The sequence below is a fragment of the Molothrus aeneus genome, chromosome 6 (genome assembly GCF_037042795.1).
Source record: "Molothrus aeneus isolate 106 chromosome 6, BPBGC_Maene_1.0, whole genome shotgun sequence".
NCBI lineage: Eukaryota > Metazoa > Chordata > Aves > Passeriformes > Icteridae > Molothrus > Molothrus aeneus.
Genome location: NC_089651.1, coordinates 26,698,284 through 26,718,858, shown reverse-complemented (window position 1 = coordinate 26,718,858; position 20,575 = coordinate 26,698,284). Strand labels below are relative to the sequence as shown.

General features: G+C 39.7%; 1 protein-coding gene across 1 annotated transcript in view; it reads right to left on the bottom strand.

The window, feature by feature from the left end:
- Window positions 1–20,575, bottom strand: part of STARD9 (StAR related lipid transfer domain containing 9) — a 95,397-nt gene that overhangs the window by 4,225 nt on the left and 70,597 nt on the right. The window contains exons 23-33 of the mRNA XM_066552894.1: window positions 18,989–19,445; window positions 6,992–18,118; window positions 6,041–6,238; window positions 4,718–4,901; window positions 4,061–4,207; window positions 3,316–3,421; window positions 2,593–2,735; window positions 2,291–2,355; window positions 1,997–2,202; window positions 1,515–1,594; window positions 971–1,129 (exon numbers count right to left, since the gene is read on the bottom strand). Of these exons, the coding sequence (XP_066408991.1) occupies window positions 971–1,129; window positions 1,515–1,594; window positions 1,997–2,202; window positions 2,291–2,355; window positions 2,593–2,735; window positions 3,316–3,421; window positions 4,061–4,207; window positions 4,718–4,901; window positions 6,041–6,238; window positions 6,992–18,118; window positions 18,989–19,445 (12,872 nt within the window). The remainder of the gene's footprint in view (window positions 1–970; window positions 1,130–1,514; window positions 1,595–1,996; window positions 2,203–2,290; window positions 2,356–2,592; window positions 2,736–3,315; window positions 3,422–4,060; window positions 4,208–4,717; window positions 4,902–6,040; window positions 6,239–6,991; window positions 18,119–18,988; window positions 19,446–20,575) is intronic.

The window sequence follows — 20,575 nt, the reverse complement described above, 5'->3', positions numbered from 1 at the left end:
GATCTGGGCACAAAAGTAGTTAACAGCCAAATGCCATCATTACTGTGTGGTTTGTATCTTTTTCTTCCCGACACTCCACAGACTTTCAAAACTTTGCTATTTGATGTTGCTTCTAGCAGGTATGACCCACATTGCTTTTGAGTTTGAGCTTGGATTAAAGTTTACTAGTTTGAGACACAAAGTGTTACTGAAAATGTATATGCATACACTAAAGGGCAATATAAAATGCATATAAAATTTTAAAACACATATATACATTTCACCTATGCATTGTAAAATCCATGTGCTAATTAATGATATTTTAAAAAATGTTTCTTAAGTTTTAAATAGGTGAGTTTAAAGGACTAATGGAATTTATCGCTACATAAGCATTTAAATAAATTTTATACATTAAAACATGCTCTTCTGGACATTTTTAAATACTTAGTACCCCTGCCTCGAAGTGAGCCTACTTTTCAAATAAGTCTAAAAAATAGATTATAAGATTATAATTTTCTTATTCTTAACTGGAATCCTAATCTTGACTTCTCTTTTGTATCTATTAAGTGTGAAGAATTAAAGACTTTGGTTAGAAAAATGCACCAAATATTTTCAGGGATTTTGAAAATAGTATAACCCAAGGTGGACTTCCTGTGTCCACAGCAAGGTGCAAATGCAAACAAGACTCCCCATATTGGCTCTCCACATGAGCACAGCATATACTAAAATTGCTAATAAACCTTTACAGAAGACCTTGATATCCAAGGAAGCAGCATTGAACGCTGTAAAAGCTTGGGAATGTGTTCTGAAACACAATCCTAGTAAGAGTCTCTGCATTGAGAAGTGTGAAAGAGGTGACTTTGTGGTCACTTCATAAGGTGCATGGACCATAACATAAAGATTGTGTTTTTTTGTTGCTTACCAGCTCTTAAGTGTTCTGCTGTGTAAGAGCTTTTTGCATTCAAAGTTGGACATAAAGAAAAATCCTTACCTGTGCCATGTAAATAACTCTGGTGATCTCTCTTCCATTCACTATGTCAGGTTCCAGTATCCAAGCACTTGGCAAAATCTCCCCTCTCACTGCTTCTTTACAAGGCTGAGGCATGGATGCATCATAGACAGACTGAATAGCCAGGACAGACAAGTTCTCCTGCACATGACAAGGTGTAAAGATGACAATTTGAAAAATATAGCAATGTTTTCTTTGTTTGCCTCGAGGCATATTTCTCACATTGCTTACTTAACATGAAAAATTACTACTCTCTTATCTATTAAATGTTTTTGTCAAAATCCTGTGTGTTTGCAACCAGAGTATACTGTGTGACACTTGTGTTACTCTCTGATGGGCCTTGGTTGGCAATTGTCATTCACAAGAGGGTTTTACACATAATTCACTTGTGTGATACTGGCATGTCTTTCCTTCCTGCTACACTGGCAGCCCTGCAGATATGGAGATTGACTTCTTTCTTTCCTTTTTCCTTGAACCAGGATATCAGAACAACTCCTCTGTGTTGCAGACAGAATGTTCACTTTACCTCTTTGGCTTCTGCAGTAATGCAGCAGAAATCCCGGGGCTGCTTTAGGTAACATAGGGAGGTATCAGTCACTAAATATACTGGGGAAAAAAAAATAAGGAAGGGGAATTAGACTTTGATGACTTCAACTTGTCACAATTTTCCCCACACCTTACATGGAGATACATATTTTATTTTGACTTGCTGCCTGGGAGCATAGCTCTAGCTCATATGCTATAATACATATTTAAAATGCTTTTTCAAGCTACTTCAGGTTTATCTTTACTTTCAAACCACTGTCTCTAGCTGCACTTCACAGCAAGATGTGTTTAATATCAGCTTTGGAAAAGTCTTGCAAAGCTGAAGCTCCCATATTAAATAATGAAATTGTTTATTTACACCTGAATAAATGGAACAAGAAGCCTTTAACTTTCTTCCTGGCTGCCTACATCCAGCCAGGATGGTGCTGGTGATTGTCATGTGCTATGTGTGAGGATACTCACCCAGGTGGATGTGGCTGGTTACCTTCTTGTGTATTCGAGCTGTATTGATAGAGCTGTCGTAGAGATGCCTCTTGCCAGGATCTCTCACCAGTCCCCACACAAAGGGAAGAGGCCTTTCTATCACTCCTGCTCCCAGAAATCCATGCCTTGTTGCTGAAGGGAAGACTTTGTAGTACACCTGCACCTCTTTTTCTGTACACTGATATCTGTCAAAGGCAAACAAAAGGTATTTGCCCTCAAGAGGGCCAGGTGCAGAGAAAGGCCTCCCCTGACACAGACCTGCCATAAACTTACTTCCACCCAGCTGCTGCTTGGCACGTGTAGAGGTTCCTCAGGTTCTGAGAGCATGCTGCCATTACCTTAGAAAACAATGACAAATGACACCAGCTTCACTCAAACATTCCAGCTAACACCCCACACTCTTCTGCACCCCATGGCTGCAGCCTGGCTTACTTTCACCCATCCTTCAAAATTGTTCAGTGTGTGTGTCTGTACCTGACAAATAGGTAACTGTTTGTGATGTAGGACAAGACTTGTCCCACCCATTTTTGCTACAACTTCCAGAAGGAATAAGCGAAAGCTCTGTTTTTACTTACCTCAGTGGTAGCATTAGCCAAGATATGTTTGGATAAATCTTGGTATCCTTTTGTTGAAGAGGAGTTGACAGAAATAGTTAATCCATGAGTGAACCTACAGCTGGTGCCATTTGAAGGAAGAGGTGGCTGAATTCTGCTGGCTTCTGCAGGAAATAAAAAAGCCAGAGAAGTAATAAAAAAATTAAAATGTAACCCCAACACTCTTCTTAAATTGTAGGGACTTAAACTCTCCGCTGGAACCCCCAATCCATCTGATCCTAATGAAGGAGTGATAACATCCTTTGCCTAGACATTCTGTGTGTTGGTAATTACACTACAGTTATATCTGTCAGTTTTAACAGTTATTGCCACATAAAGGAAAAATAGCTTAACTCTTGAGGCTAAAAATAAGAATTTGCTTTTACAATTCTATACTCATTACAGATTTGGCCCCTACACCCCTTGCTTCCTTCCTTCATTCAAAATATTATCCTCATATTATCTGAAAAAGCTGTACTTTGATGTTACCACATCAAAAGACCGGCTTCAGAGGAAGCAAATCACCATTTAATATTTTAAAAAATTCTAAGCAAGCTCTGGCTGGTGGTTGGTGATATTTTTCTGAATTCATGTAAAGGTAGGGATGTCCTTGCAATATCCAGATCCAAACTGATTTGCATAAATGACAAATTTCATTAGGCTCTGGGATGCAACTCAAAAGAAGCAAATGTATGTTTTACTTACCAAATGTTGAATCCGTATGCAATTGCTGTAATGTATAAAGCTGACTATTTCTAACAGCTGAGCGACCTCGTGTATCCCTTGTAACCAAAGTATTTCCAGAAGAAACCTGATTTAAGAAAGTGCAGAAGTGGGAGTGTTCATTTGAAGTGGGAAAAATAATTTGTGTTACATAGGCAGTGGAATATTAGTAGCAAATCTGCCTTACAAGGCTGGAAGCTTCTCTTTATCATAAGGCAACCCCTTTGCCTTTCCCCTAGTTATGAAATGATACTTTAACTTGGGAAATTTAGCAAAACAAGTGTAAGGAACTAGCATGGGTGCATACTGCAGAAGTGACTTCAGGAAAGTCCATTTTCACACATGGAAACTCAAATCAATGCATGTATCACTGAGGGAGTCACTCAGACTATCAGATGCTATCAGATTTATCACAAGAAAAGGCCTGATATTTCTAAAACATTTGACAAATCTCTGATAGTTACATAGGCAGCAGTAACTATATGATTTTTCATCCATGAATTACAAAAAAACTCCCCAAAAAATAAGTGTCACTGACCTTTGCAATTACATTACAAAGTGCTCCCTCACCCCATGTCACCCCTCTATGTACTGGTACTGCAAACTTGTCCTGCTTCATAGCTGTGACAGAATTCAAATAATCTCAAAAACCATCTCTGTTCCTACACTATACCTCTGTGCTTGAAGCACCAGGAGACATCAGTCTCACCCAGCAGTGGTTTCTCACCTGCCCTTCCTGGCTGCTGAAGTTACTTGTGGTGTATGTGGCAGTATTACTGCTGTTGTAACCAGATGTTGGGCCAGAGGACAGGCTGAGGCTGGAGTCTGTACATAAAGTGCTCGTACTTGCAAGAGTCTTCAGTCTTGCTTCTTCCTGTAATAGGAATCACAGTATTGCAAATGAAACAAAACAACACCAAAAAACCCCAGCACTGAAAGCTGAAAGAGGAATTTAAAGAAATCCAGTTTCTTCCAAGAAGTGTTGACACAAACTTGCCATACAGAAAGCATTAAATAAGCAGGTTTGTTTGAAAGCCTAGGATCATATAAACCATAGAGTAAATGACCCTGTAAAACTTGGCAGTCTGGGAAAATGCAGCTTTTGCTGTTTTCTTTGCATATGAGAGTTCAGACTATCAAACTAATGCTAGGATGCTTTTAAGAGGAAGAAGGTTTATAGAAAGATATCTTTTCAGTCCCATTTGTTGCTCTTTGTCTACTTCTCAAGCCCCTGACTTAACTTGCTGATCAAATACAGTTGTGAAAGACTGAAGATTTTACTTTACCAGTGCAACTACTCAATGCTAGAAGACCAAGTAAAAATTACATACAAAGAAAATCCCGAGAACTTCAAGACTATGTATACTTTCAATATAACGCTCACCTTCTGTAACTGAGAAAATATTTGTTCCCGTATCCGCCTTTTTTCTTGCTCTGCTCTTTCCCTCAGTTTGTCCCTAGCTCTTGCAATTTCAGTTTTGGTTTCCTCTCGTGCCCTTTGGTAGTCTCGGAGCAGCAGTTCAATGTCTGAAGGGTGCTGAATGCCTTTTCTTTTTGGTTCTTGAACTCTGTAAGGATGGACAAGTAATGGGAAACACACATAATTACTTGAAATACCATGAGAAAATCATATTTCAATTCAGAACAGGAAAACCTGCCAGAAAAGCAATTAAACCCCACCAGATTAGCCTCCAAAAAGCTTTTCTTTGCTCACAAAAGGCTAAGTAGACATAAGCCTTGGAAAATTACTCAGATTGCAATCCAATTACTACTGAGATTACTACAGTGGTTTCCTAACCAGGTCTCCATATGATATAAGGTTATGGCTTTGGCATATCACATGCAAGATTATTGTGTTGGGAAAATAACTGTCTCCTGACCACAAAGGAAGCAAAACATTTAGGGAATATCGTGGGAAACGAGAAACCGAAATTTTAACAAGTGAAGTGTTGCAGAGTTTTTCTGATATTTAAAATTAAACTGAAATCTGTGGCTTCTAAGTTAGTGAAGGAGTGTTCTGGTTCCTGCCAGGGCTAATTTTGCTGGGAGGGGGCACGGCCAGGACGCAGAGGTTATTCTGTACCACCTCACAGCATTGCTGTGGTAGGGGAAAGGCACTCTTCTGGCAGAAGGGGTTCAGCTGAGATGTGGCAGAGGGAGCCATCCCATATTGTCTATTGTCAGAGGGCTTTCAGTTTGAATAATTTCTTTTCTGACATATTTTGTTATTAATGCTGTTGCTGTTACTGCTCTTTTTCTTATCTCATTGGTGTTTCCAATAAATTGTTCTTATCTCAACCCATGATCTTTACCTTTCCTACCTCCAGTTGGAGGGGAAGGGGAAGCAGCACTGATTTTAGCAGAAGTACTAAATTGGAGAATACCAGTTTAGTACTAAATCACAGCAAGATTGGTCTCTAATCAGTCCAGAGAGAATATTTGGCTGTCCGCATCCATCATACACATATAATAAATTAGACACTTGTTATGGACTGAAATAAAACTAGATCCAAGATTTTAATGAATGTTTTCTAAAATCAGGCATGTGTTTTTCCTGAAGGCATTTTCTAGCCCAAAGGTGAATGCAGCCACACTGAGAAGAATTCTGCCCCTGAAGTCTCAGATGTCAGCAAGAACCATTAACGTGCACCCATTGTGAACACTGTTCATGAGCAGCAGGACTAAAGAGAGGTTTCCAATGCCCCACCTGGTGTTTTCCACCACATCTCTTCTCAGCTGTTGCAGATATTCTCGGCGTCTGCTGGGGAGATCTGGATCCCTCTGACTTGCATCCAGAGTCTGGGACAGACTCAAATGCTTCAGGGGGCTCAGGCTTCGGCTTCTTTGGTATCTTTGGAGCCTTTTTACTCTTTCCTTCCTCAGAGTTTCAATAGTTCTCATGTGTCTGTTAGGGAAATGTGATTAGAGTGACAAATCACCCTGCAAAGTTACATTTTCTGATTTTTTAAAGCATTTAAGTATTAGGTAGATTTTTATAGGAATCTAATACCCTCTAATACCTTTTTGTCTACATGCTGAGAGATGATGTAGAAATTCTAAAATGCCACTGCTTTTCTGACAGCAGGAAATGTAAGAGAGCGTTGTGATTACTGCTGGTAACAACTGAGAGGAAAATTGTGAATGAACACTGATGTAGCTGCTTCAAAATTTTTGTTGCAACATTCTCCCAAATGTTCTACAATCACAAGAATCAAGTATCTTGTTTTTTTAAAGAATTATTTTGTATATTTATGGGGGGTTAAAATTATTTTTGTTTATTCATACAGCAGCATTTGTTCACAGAAGCATCAATGGGATATTTCCATAAATAGGATACATCAATCATTTTTACATTGCAATAAATCAATTAAATATATTCCCACATCACCAGGTACACAGGATAACTCTTGTGGCTGCTAGAAATTTTAAGAGTGAGGTAACACTAGATTTGAATTGCACCAAATCACTTTTCCTTGTGTTCTTGGAGTAACCCCAAGATGCTGTCCTAAATGCATTGCTTAATAGTTTTTAAAATAAGACTGACAGTTTATCTCTTCACATTCAGTGTGACTAAGTGATTGGCTCATTATTAAATGCTATTCAAGCTACATGAAGTGATTTAAAAATACTTTAAACAACAGTACATTAAGTAATTTACCTTTCATAAAGTTGCTGCTTCACTGGAATTGCCCCTGGCTCATCTGCAGCTCCTCTCTGAAGGACCCTCAGCAGGGCATCTGTTTCCCCAATGCCATAATTGAGCTTTGCTTCAGTCAATTCCACTGTGAGGGGATGCTGATGCAGATCCAGGTGAATGCTAGACATGATCTGGGCACGCTCTCTCTGAAGTCTCTTGATCTCTCTGCTCCTGCTGTCACAAGACTGGTAATTCCCTTCCACTTCTGTTGATTGTGTGCTTCCAGGCTTCTTGTCTGCCTTACCCCTTAAATCGGTCACGCTGCCACTCAAGCCAAGGAGCAAAGGAGGAGTGCTGCTCTTTACACCACACCAGTTGCTGAATTTGTTGTGTATGGGTAAGTCACGGAGGCTGTAGCTCCGAGGCCTGCAGGGCTTGGCAAAAGCAGACTTCTTGCTGAGAGGGATTTCAGTGTCACATTCACTCCCAGTGACAGATTCTGTACTGTCATCTTGGAAGGACGTCTGCACGTCGCTCACATCCGAAAGTGGGGGAGGGCAGCTTTCCTCATTCTTCCAGAAGAAATCATGAAATTGTACAGAAGATGCTTCTACCAGAGGTTCTGAGGCTGTGCCAGCATTTGTCTTACTTGAACAAGTGGCACTAATTTTTTGATTAAAAAGTAAGTCAGCATTTGGAGAAGGGTAGTTATGAATCAAAGCACTATCAGAATTCCCAGAGTACTTTTCGTGCCCAATTCCACCTGAAGGAGCTCTTCCACCCCTTGTAACATACATACAATGAAGGGAATGTGCCACTGAGCCCTGGTCTCTGACATCACCTGTTACCACTTCACTGTGGCCTGACACCTCCAGCATACTGCTGGAGTGATACAGCCGCTTTGCACAAATGGTAGTGTGGGTGTCAACCCTCAGTCTATGTTGCTGTTCCAAGTCTTTTGAACCATCCTGCCTTAAAAGGTCTTTGCCTGCTTTCTTATCTGAGAAAGTTCCAGATTTCTTTCTTATGCTCTTGTGTTCTCTAGAGACACTTGATTCACTGTCTGTTTCTGTCTGTGAAAAGTTGTCCACATGATGTTGCATGCTGAACTGTGGACCTGCCCTCAGCTTTCTCTTGGTGTGAAGGGGACTTGAAGCAACACTGGAATATCCAAGAGGTTCCTTAGTAGGGCAGACAGACTTCCTAACAGCAGTCTGGGTGCTGGGACTAGCACTAAGAGTAAGAATAGGGGAGGAGGCCCTGTCGACTAGCAGGATATTTTTGTGCCAAAATTTTCTTTCAGCTGGAGTCTCTGTTTCATTGACACTTTTTTTATCCTGAGTGTAAGACATTGGAGATTGAGAGGTGCTATTAGTAGGGCTGCTAACTACAGTGCATGAAGAACCATCTTGCCCTGAACTTGGCAAAGATGGTGTGAGAGGTGAAACTCTGGTGCTAGCAAAAGCAACATTCTGCTGTGCATTTAGTGATGTTTTTTGAAAATGTAAGATAGGGCTGGAAGTTTTGGGTAAAGAAGGCAGATGCATAAAGGAGTCTTCCAAAATGCTGTCAAGACTGTCATGGAAGTCAGAATTGCCCAGGCGTTTCATCCCTGTTTGCTCTTGTGTACTTTCTTCAAGAGTGCGCGTTTCCTCTTTCCTTTTGGGAATCTCTCCCACTGTATCTGCATCATTTTTTTTCCAATCAACATTTACTGCCTGAGCTGCCCTCAATTCCTTTCCCATTTTTGCCTCCACTTGTTTTTCTTCATGTTTGCTTTGAGGTTTTTCCAAAATCTCAGTCTGAGTGCCTACATCTGCTGTAGTCTGAGTACAGCTATCTGACCTAACAGCACCTTCAGTTCTTTTTTGGTTGATTTTGGCATTCTGCTCACTGTCTATAATACTCTGTTGGGAAAGGTTTCCCAGTAACTCAGAAGTGTTCTGAAGTAACTGTGACAGATGCATGGACAGGTTTTGCATGCTTGTCCAAGAAGAAGGTTGATAAAATAAATCTCTGTTTGTTGCCTCCTTTTTTGCAGAAACATCTGTATAGCTTCTCTGATGTCTTCTCTGCCTTTTATACCTTCCTGTAGTTGCAGTTTGTGTTCCTTGCTCACATGTAATCCCTGGAGGTTTATTGGCAGGTTTTTCAGACTCTGAAGGATACAATAGTACAATTTCATCAACCTGCATTGAAGAGTTACCAGGTTGTGTGGAAGGATTCTCAAGTTCAGCAGTGTTGTTTTCTGAGTTAGTCTCCAATGTTTCAGTGGACATGTTGCTGTACTGTTTGGTACTGTCACTTGAGTATGCTGATTCAAAGTCTTGTCTGACACTGTCCCATTCTTGAAGACCTTCAATGCTACTCAAAGTGCTTGACAAAACTTTTGCTGTAGCATATGAACTTAGATGAGAATGAAAAGGAGAATTTTGAGAGTTCAATCCATTGTCTACACTGGAACATCTCATAACCTTACGATTTTCCATACTCAAAGGAATTTGATTGCAAGAGACATCACTTGCACTTCCAAAAGCATACTGTTTCCAGCCAATCTTGCAGGCTCCATCTTGTTGCCATGGGTGAATGTATGGGTTGATATCACTTGATCTAAAATGCATTGCATCTTTATTATCTTGCAAAAATAAATCAGTTTCTGGCTGGTATCCAGCTTCTTCTCCTTCCCCTTCGCTACACTGAGCTACAGAATTGCTCTTTGAATGGACATTTGCTTCTGCACACACAGAGCTGCGAGCTGTGGGCAGTAAGGATGATGGAGATTGACTAGTACAATCTTTCAAAGACTGGCTACTTTGGCTTCTTGCTGCTAAATTTTGTAAGTTTTTGGAATCACAGTTTGCAAGCTTTTTCATTTGTGCCATTTTTGGCTGAAATCTTGGTTTAGATTTAACTTGTAATAAGTTCTTCGATTCCTGCTTTGAAAATCTTTCAATTCCATAAAGATCATCTTCAGTTGGTGACGGAGGCTCTACACTCATATTCAAATCTTGCAGTGATTTAGATGCAGAATGCAACAGAGGATCTGCCTTAGATGAAGCTTCCAAAGTACATTCTGTGTCAGAGAAAACCGCAATAGCTGGAGCTGATACTCTGTGACTTCGTAAATAAGGTCTCAGTTCATTCTGTTTACAGCCCTTTGTACTCCGTGTGGTAGAATATGATCTTTTGCTCCTGAATTGCACCAATTTGGATTCTTGAAGAGTTAAATCATGGTTTTCTGGCAAAAAATTTATGGAGGTTGTTTCATTATTTTTTACAGAAAAATTGAGTCTTTCTAATTTCAGGGTATTATTCCTCATTGTAGTGTCTCCCATTGTTGAACAAGTCTTTGCCTCAGCATCAGCATCAGTGCTATCAATGCTTGAACATGTATTATTTTTGCAAACTAAAATCTCTTTTCTACCATCTGCATTTGTTCTATCTGGCACCTGTTGTATCTGTTCACGTGCAGGCACATACTGACAGTTACCTTGCAGATCTGCAGGGTTTCTTTCAAAACCCAAGACAGTGTGATATGGTTGCCTGGGATCAGGGCTTCTGTATGTGGGATATGCTTGACCAAATGAATTGCAGGTGTATTCAGGATCCACTTGAACATCTCTTGGATACAGATTTTCCAACACTGTAACTTCTGAGCCTGTTAATTCATTTGGAGAATTTGAGGATACACTAGTTTGCTTTCCAGCAGGTTCTCTACTTAACGTTTTTCTCTGCTCTGTCTTTACTGCAAAATGTTCAGCCTCAATATTTGAATGCAGTTCTTCCTTACTTCTGTTGAGTGTATTTCTCATTTGTCCCTCTTTAATAAGAATTGCCCTGCTAGCATCCCAAAGAGGTAATGATGGTAGTAAAAGAGAATTATCACTTGATATTTTCTCTTTGTGTTTGTTGCAAGCTTCTTGTGGTGGAACTTTATCCCAATGATGCTGATCAATTTCTGTATCATTGTCAGGTTTTTTATTATTACATCTGTATGCAGGTTCCCCATCTACAGCAGAATTTTCATATGAAGTACAGTCTGTGTCTGAGACTGGAAAATGCCTGTTTTCTTTTGCAAGAGAAAGTAAAATACTTCCCGAAGCACATATTGGCTCATCAAATACCACAGCATTATCTGACTGTGTGTCTTGTATTTGCAAAACACCAAATGGAGACTGTTTCAATATATTTGAATGTGAAGTATCATATGTGCTAGTTCCACCATGACCTATATCTGCAGTTGAAGGAAATTCTGAAAATGCTGTTAAGGCTGGGTAATTGACTCTTGCTAATGATAGGGAAAGATCTCCTTTTACAGAGCACACATCTGCAGAATTGCAGGACACTTTCTCAGTCAAGCAGCTGTCCTGAAATGAGTCCTCAAGCTGATTAAATACTAGAGATTTTGAGTCCCCAAGTAAAGAAGATGTGGTAAAAGCACTGAAGTTCTTGGAGCTTTGAAATGGTGTCTCAGGGGGAGTTTCTTCTGCAGAGTGTGATGGCAGAGACTTTGATTCATTACAGCCAGTCTGCCCTTTGCTCTGGAAAGTGAGCAGACCCGATTCTGGTACAGTCACTCTATTAGTGTTACTGCAGTGTTCTGAGAACTCATGAATTTTATCTTCTTTTATGTCACCACAGTTCTGGAAATAACCTTGAACAATTTCTTCCTTTTGCTCTGTTTCCACAACTTTTTCAGGGAGTTTATTACTCTGAGCATATGTGGTCTCTGCAACTGCAGAATTATTTTCCTTTTCGTCTCCTTTTTGAGAAACACCAGGAAAAGTTACAGATACACTCAAATCTGTTGATTCACTTTCAAAGTACTTTGTTTCTTCAGAGAGAACAGTATTATTTATACCTTTGTCTCCACTGCTGACAATTAAACAATCTGCAGATGATGCTGGACAATTCAGAAGACCAGGAGAACATTCAGAAGTGTCCAAGTTCCTATTATAATTTAGAAAGTCTTTACTATAATGTGGATGTTCCTTTGGAGACTTGTTCAGGCCTTCTGAAAGGGCTGAAGACTTCTCAGAAACAGCATTGCCTGATTGGTCTACACAACACTCTTCAGAAGCTTCATGTTCCTGGTTTTCTGTGGGCTCATGCTGATAACCAGCTACACCAGGAAACTCGGCATTTTCACATTTACTGTTTGCTGTTGGATAGCTTGCACTTAAAAACGTCTTCTCATCATTCCCTGATGAAGCCCCCAAGTGAGGTACTTTCTGAGTTGTATTAATATTCTGAAATACTTTTTGAGTGGAACTTCCTAGTAAAGAGTGGGTTTTTCCCACCCCTACATCTTCCATCACTTCTTTCTCTGAGGAAGACAGCAGATTTGAAGTATCCAACATTAGTGAATCAGGCACAATGGTATTACTTACCTCTTGAGCTGTATCTTCTATAGAATTAAGACAGTCTTTTAATAATTCATTAACCATTAAATCCATACTGTGTTCTTCACAAACATTATTAAGATCCTGTATGATATCTTGAGAAGAATCTAATTTTTCCAAGAAAAATGAGTTTCCTTTGGCCCTTTGCTGAAGTATAACAGTTCCAGACTCAAGGCCACCTGCACTGTAGTGAGTGAAAGAGCTGTTCTCATTGGCAGGTTGTGCAGATATGGCATAATCAGGTCCATTTTTAAATACAAAGGATTCTTCCTCCTGCCTCTGCTGCATGGTCCTGGTTTGCAGAAGAGCTACACTCTTACTTGGTGTTTTAGATGGTGGAAGATGTTTGTCTTCTCCCATTTTGTTGGCTGCAACAGATGTACCAACACTGATCTCACTCTCCATTAATGTTTTGTAGTAAGGCAGAACAGCTCCAGTTCCAAGACTGCTGTTAGATGGTTTTGTACATCCTTTCAATGCAGTGGGAACATCTTGAACAAGATGGGAATCATCACTTCCTCCAAGATATAAAGGCTGATTTACAGACTGGCATGGGGAGTCTTGAAGCTCTTGGTTTTTTTCTGTACACTTCTGTGATGCTGGTGGACTTTGTTGCTTGCTAATGTCTTCATTATTTCCAGAAAAGCTGGTAGACACCCACTGGCTTTCTCTTAATATTTCATTTAATCTGCTGTCATCATGTGTCATTTGGTAACTGCCTTTGTTTTCAGGGAAGAGTTCATCCAGGTTTTGTAAAAAGATCAGTTCTACCTCCTCTGTGTTTGCTACATATATCTGCTTTTTTCTGTCGGCTTTGGCCATTTCGACTAGCTTCATCAACTGCACTGTCTCTTCCTCAGCTCTGGAGCCTACTTGATCCAATTCACAAATGTCAAAACTTTTTCTAACAATATCTTCATTCAAGTTTTCTGAAGTGCCATGGTCAGGAGATCCCACAGAGAAACTCATACACGTATGTCTGTCGAGACTTGTAAATTTTTGTTCAGTTCTGTATTGGTCAATATCAGCACTATCTTCAACTGAATATTCATATGCATCAACTACATTTCCTATCTCTGTAGCAGAGTCCACTGAATCACCATCCTCACTCATTTCAGTAGGGTCTTGGTATCTTGAATCATCCCCTAACAGTATATTTGATTCTACTTCAGAAGCCGTCAGGTACCTTTCAGGGATCTTAAATTGATCTAAAATTTCTTCTTTGTCACCTCTGTCACAATACACTCGACGCAGAGCTGGAGACTGTTCATTAAAGTAAACATTTTCATCTGTGCATAACTCTTTTTGCCCCATAGTAACCAGCTCCTCAGTGTTTGTCATGGTAATTTGTTCTTCACTCCCAGTTACTTCACATTCATTAACCTTGTCTTCCTGGGGCAAACAGTTTGGTACATAATGCTCAATTATATTGTTAGAATTTATTTGTCCTTCATTTTCAAGTTTTGCTGAAATATTTCCTTGCCTCCTTGGGATTAGTACTGCTTCAGCTACATTCTCTGTTGTTCCATTCATCTGTAAAAGGCCTTTGCAAGTATCAAGGAATCCCAAAGTATTCTGAATAACATCTGTTGTGTGGGAACACACAGATGAAGGAGTGGTTTTGGGAGCAACAGAAAGCTCTGTTGAATAAATACCTATTTCTGTTTTCTCACTTATTTCTTTTTGGCAAAATCTGCTTGTTTCAGGTTGGCTGCCAGAATGCACAAGCGCTTTTGATTCCTGAATATGTTCTGCCCCTGTGCTGGCTTCCTGCAGTTCATCTTTGTGCACCTCTTCTTGTGTCAGGCACAGATTTGTATTAAACTCACAGTGAACTTCACAAGCTGTGATATCAGTAGATTTCTTTGGGTTAGTTAGACCAATGTCTTTAAAATCCTTTTTACTGTCTTCAGTTATACTTTGGACTTGGGCTGCTGGTCTGTCAGGTAAACTTTCAGTGTGTCTGGATTTAATTTCCAATGCACTTTTTTCCAAGTTGCTTGCATTATTAATTGATTTTGTTATTTCCTCATCTGTGGCTGTCCTTGTATTCTGATAAGGAGCCATGGCTTCTTCTGTATCCATTGCTATGTCTCTGAAAATTTTGTATTCTTTATTTCTGCAAGAACTCTCCTCTTGAGAAATGGCAGCTGATGCATTTGTGTTGCATTCAAAAACCCTTCCCAACTCTGACTTTGCATTGTATTCAGCATGAAAGTCCACTGGGCAATCACTTTCAAAAAATGCTTCTTCCTCTCCTCTAGATTCAAGTAAAGATTTGTTCTGTGTTCCTGTTTTCAAGAGAACAGAGGCACCAATTTCTGCAGAAATGTCAGTTGTCTCGTGCGTAGTGTTTTTCTGTCCCGTTGACTTTGAAGAGCATGTTGGGCAGAGGCAGCCAGAATGTGCATCAGAACAACTTTTTGTGACACCAACTTCCACAGTAAGATTAGATGTAGCATCACAATTTCCGTTCACGATTGTGACATGCTCCAATAGTTTATCATAATTTTTGGTCTCACATGCACTTTGAAAAAGATTGGCTTTTGTTGGAACTTTGTAAAATAGGCTTGAATTAGATTCTGGGAGAAAATAATTTGCATTCTCACAAATAGCAGCAGGAAAGGACTTGGTGTTTTTCCCATTTACATTCAGTAGGAAATACCTTCTTTCATTTACCACTAGGTTTTCATATTTGGATGAAAATTCTTTCCGAACTACAGCCTGAGAATTCAATACATTGTGTTCTTTGCTTTCACTGCTTTCTTCTCTTATGTTATCAGTGCATAATGTAGAATTTTGTGAAATTTGCTGGGATAAGCAACTCACCTGACTGTCTGCTAGGACACATTCAGAGGAATAATCCTTTGAATCAGGTTTATGTTTGAATTCATAATGATTTAGTGAAGACAAGTCTTCATCCTTTGATATGTAGTTGTCATGATCTCTGAATGATGGCACCTCTGGCACAATGTCTGCCAAGCTATCTGTGCTTATTTCCATACAGATTGTCTCTTTTTGAGACATCTCTATTGGTGTTGCAGACTGGTCATAGCTTGTGCTGGCAGCAACAGCTGAAGGGTGACATTGATATGTTATCTTCTGTGAGGAAAAATCTGGCTCTGCAGTTATTTCTGCAGGTATTTGCTCATGATCTGTTTCTTGCATTGTTGCCAGTTTACTCTCCCCAGACCTGGGGGCTTCTTCTGTGTCAGCTGACTCTGCTCCTTGTCCAGCCAGCATTTGAAGCTTGTAACTACTCACTAGAGAGCAGCTCTTTTTTGTTAAGTCACTGAGGAAGAAACTTTCATCACAACATGTTGGTATTTTTTGTACTGGAAAAAGATGCCCACAGTTTCCAAATTGAATGTGTTTTACTGCAGATGTCCGTGTTGAGGTCATATTATGAGCAAGTCCCATAGAACACTCAGCAGCAGGTTCACTGACAGGTGCATTTCCACTGCCTGAATCTGCCACACCTGACTCTGACATCAAGTTATTGTAGTCATTGTCAAGCTCATCTTTTGAAAAAGTTTGGAATAAGCCATCTTCTAAACCTGTATCTACACAGCCACTCCTCTGCTCCACAATTTGCACAGGCAACACGGTGACAGAATTCTCCCCTTTCTTAGATACCAGTGACAAGCAGTCTGCAGTGGAGGTGCTTTCCAAACAGCTGAATGTTTGTGCACATTCAGTAGCAGACCTGTAAGTAGACAATTCACCCAGTTGTTCTTGTTCAGGATGGTGTGACCTTGAATGTTCATAATAATCATGCTCTGCTGAAGTAGGAACAAAAGAGGAACTTGGTCCTACTGAGCTAGCAAATGAGGACTTTACATTTGCAGATTCTAAGGAAGAATTTTCATTAGAGCTTGTCCAATCCTTTAAAAACTTATTTAATGATCCACTCTCAGAAGTCCTGCTTGCAGTTGTTGTTTCAGGTAAAGGTACTTCCAATGTGTCAGAAGAGAAAACTGAATTTATTTGGATTACATGATGTGGACTGTGAGTAATGCTGTGAATCTGCTTAGAGCCAGAAACAAAAGAAACCTCAGCAGCTGACTGCTTTAGATCATCTTTCTTTAGCCAAAGTTCTGGTTTGCTCGAAGAGCACAGATGAGCATCTTGAAATTCCAAGTTTTCATGGGAAGACAATGCTGTTATTCTGGGGCTGCTGATGTCAACCTTTGAGTCACAGGAAGACAAGGCATCATTAGTAAGCAAAGGATTACCACTTGCATAATACAGTCTTCTTTCAGGAGACCTTTCTTTCTCTACAAAAGAGACTTTTGTTCCCTTCAGCAACTGCTTGCAAGCATTACTGGAAGCAGTCTGTGGCTTGGTGTTCAAATAAAAGGAACTGCTCAGCTTCAGATCATAATTTGTCCCTTCTGTATTTCTGTTGCAGGTCTTGGATTCATGGTTTTCCTCAATCTGTATAGCTGGTAATTTAGGAGTTTGTAACTTCCAGAAAATCTCTGCTGGCATTTCATCAGATGAGTCAGATTTGGATTCTTCTACCAGATCTTCTGCTGGCATCTCTTCTCCATCAGCTAAGCTATCCAGAGAAAAGCTTCTTTCAGCCTTTCCCAGTCTCCTACGAGATGCATATGATGTCACCAAAGATGAAATATGGTTCTCAGTTCTGCTTTTGTAAAGCTTAGCAGGCTCATGATGGGCCTTTAACTTATGAAATTGGCTTGTATTTTCCTTTTTGGCTTTATTTTCCTTTTCTATCAGAGAGTCTTGTGACATTTGACTGTCATCACTCTCAGAATCTTCTGGGTTGGCAAGACATTTATTTCTGTCAAAATCTTCCAGTTTCAGTTTCTCTGGGACAGCTTTTGCATAAGCACAGGAGAGTGAATCGACAGAATAGGAACTGTCAGTATCAGAAATCTCATTTTCATCATCCTCTTGCCAGTTCTCCAGCATATCTGTGGCTGTCTTGGGCATTCCAGCACTTAGCATCTCAGCACTGTGCCACTTTTTTTCAACATAAGAGAGTGGTGTCTGTGAGTTCATCTTAGTGAGATTTCCTACTGATGTTGCTGCCATCAGAAATTCTTTCTTGTCTGCTGATGATTTCTCATGACTTGGCAAGGCTGAATTTGCCTCTCTCCTCCAGTTCTTGACTGTTTGGTTTAGATGCACTGATAGTGGGTTTCCATACACTGTTTTCTTCATTTGTTTAGGAAAGTTTTCCAGAGAAGACCTATGGCCTTTTCCATTGATATCCATTCTAATCTTTTTATTGGATACCTGAGCTTTATTTTGTGCTACATTGCTGCTGGCAGGCTGACTTAAATCTCCTAGCACCTTTGATTTTGTCATTCTTCTCCCTGTAATAAAGGTTTTAGGCTCATCTTTCTCCTTAAAAAGATCAGGAGAGGAACCTTTAGAGGTCTGGTTTTGAGATCCAGCTTGCTCTGGACTGTCATCCAACTTTTCCATTTTTTTATAATTTTTATCGATATAAGCCATGATAGCTGAATCATTAGAGTACTTCTCTCCTCCTTTTTTATTTTCACTTGAAGATGGTTTTTGTTTTTCAGTTAGCTGCCTCTGGACTGAAAAGGAGATCCCCTTTTCATCATTAAGGTCATCACGCCCAGAAATGTCTTTACCACTTTTGTAAAGGTATTCTACAGGTGACAACCTCTCTGTTGTACTACCTTTACAGTATTGATCAATATTTGGTGAGGTAGATAACTTGGAGAGAAACTCCCTCTTCGAAAAACAGCTGTGGAAATAAAGAAGAAATTAAGTTCAATCCTTGCTTGAATAATGTAGTTGACATTTTCACCACAGTAATGTCTTGCAAATAAGAATAACAATTCATGAAGCAACAACCTTAATGCCTCTCAAAATTCAATTCTAGCAGGGAATAAAAAATAAAATTCTGTGACTAATTATAAAATACTCTTGCTATCTGGAAAGATGCCCTGCACACAAAAAAATAGCTTAATGCTATGAGGTACAGCTTCATATTGAATCTCTGTAGACTCAAGTAGCTCTAAATGTTAATTAAAAATAAAAGATTGTTCTAAGTCACACAAATCCACTTAGCAGAGTTTAGCTATTTCCTGCTGTGGAAATAGCTAAGGACCATGCTGTGATAGACCCTGTAGCATCCCAACATTTTAGCTTTGCATGGAGATGTTTATTCAGCTTGAGAAAGGCTGACCAGTATAAAAGTCCTTTCCATAATCACCCCAAAGATACCAATATTCTGAAGAAGAGTTTGATGATAATCGAGATAAAATTGTGCAGTAATTAGTATTTACCAACAGTCTGAACAAGGCAGCAACAAAAGCTAAGCCACTTCTAAAAAAGCCTTCTCAAAGAGGTAAAAAGTGCAGAAAGGCTTGAGAAAGAAATGTAAAAAAGTGAGAAAGACCACGTCAGACAGGTAAGCAGGGAATATACTGTACAGACCCAAAGGAAAAGGACAAACAGCTCCAGCGTGATGTACAATATAGTGGGCTCACTGATATTGCAGATTTGGGGATTTTCTTCAATACATTGAAAGGTATTCAGGATGGGTGGCCTGAAAAATCTTGAATTTATGTTACTTTTGAAAGTGCAGAGGATTTGGCAGATGTCAGCTTACCTGGGTACCTGGGGCAGGTACGAGTCACAGAACAAACCCAACAATTTCTGTCTCTTTCGCAAGTGGTGATCCAAAGAGGACTGTACAGCAATATTATCACTTAGGGCTTGGGATTGTTTCACACACTCTTCACTGAGCCAGCAGCTAGCTTCCAGCTGCTCCAGGTTTTGCTTGGCTTCCAACAGCTTCTGCTTCTTGACTATCCTTTCCAGCCGGAACTTGACCTTCTTCCGCCTTATGTTTCTTTCAGCCTTTTTTAAGGAGTACCTTTGCAAGAGCTCCAGCTGCACCAGTCTCTTCTTGTTCTGCTGCAGCAGGGAAAGGCAGGTTTCCAGCCCAGTGGTGCTCTGTACCTCAGCCTCTGCACACAGCACTGGCTCTGTTTGCACTGCAAACTCCCTCTGCTGCTGCTGAAGATCAGCCAGACGTTTATTCTCATTTATAAGCCACTGCTGGTCTGTAAACAAAACAATTATTGAGAGAAAGTAAAAATCATAGGAAAACCATTACTTGTTACTGTCTTGTTTCTTAATTTAATCAGCCTTTAGAGGTCATTTGAGAACAGAATTTCTATGCATGTAGAGTAGACACTCAACAAACTATTTAAAGAAAAATGTACTGTTGCTCTACTTCATTGATAACTAAAAGCCTCTTCATTGGGTTAAGGACTCAGGTAGCAACTTCAGAATATAAGCTTGTAATCATAAAATTAAGGAATCATTAAATGGCTTGGGCTGGAAGGGACCTTTAAGATGAACTGGTTAAATGTTCACCAAATAAAACAAATACTGTCATGGCAAAGATGCAGGTGAAGCCAACACAACCTTTAGCTATTATGACAAACAGTTCAAAAAACACAAGCTCATACCACCAGTCAATGAGTATTTTTCACAGAATTACCACTCTACTCCGCAAAAAGAATTAGATTCTCTGCTTCTGTTAATGACCCCTGCAGTTCATAAATGCCAAATATGTTCACACAACAAGTGATTAACCTAATTTGATAACAAAATATGGTACCTCTGCTTACACACTAAGTCTTCTCTACATATTCAGAGCCTGATCTTTGCAGTCAGTGAGGACGCAGTAGATAACAGAACCAGGCTGATTTGTTTTAAACCCTAGATGCAAGAATACTTTTATTCCATGCAAGAGATGGATGTGGCTAGAGGTTTTTCAGAGCACACCAGCTTCAGTCTGAGCTATGATGAACTGTAACAAAAGAAGACATTATTGAGATCACCGTGACCACGTTGTATGTGATGGCTTGAATCTGTTCTCTTAATGAATCAGATCCTTTAAGCTGCCATAAAAATATACATATTCAGTGCTCAAAGCAAACAAAAAAAAATCTCCATTGCTGAACAAGCAACATAAAAATTTCAGGCCAGGTTCCTTTACAAGTGGAGCACTCTCAAAGAACCAAAGTTTCCCAAAGCACTGCTCTCTTACTAGCAGCAATTTTTTTTGGCTGAGCTTACTTTCAATGTGCAGTCCTTTACTAAATAAGCAATGTTTCATTGCTTATTCAGAGATGTCGGAATTAAGAGGTATTTAAGTTTGATGTGATGAATGAGGGCTTCCTGC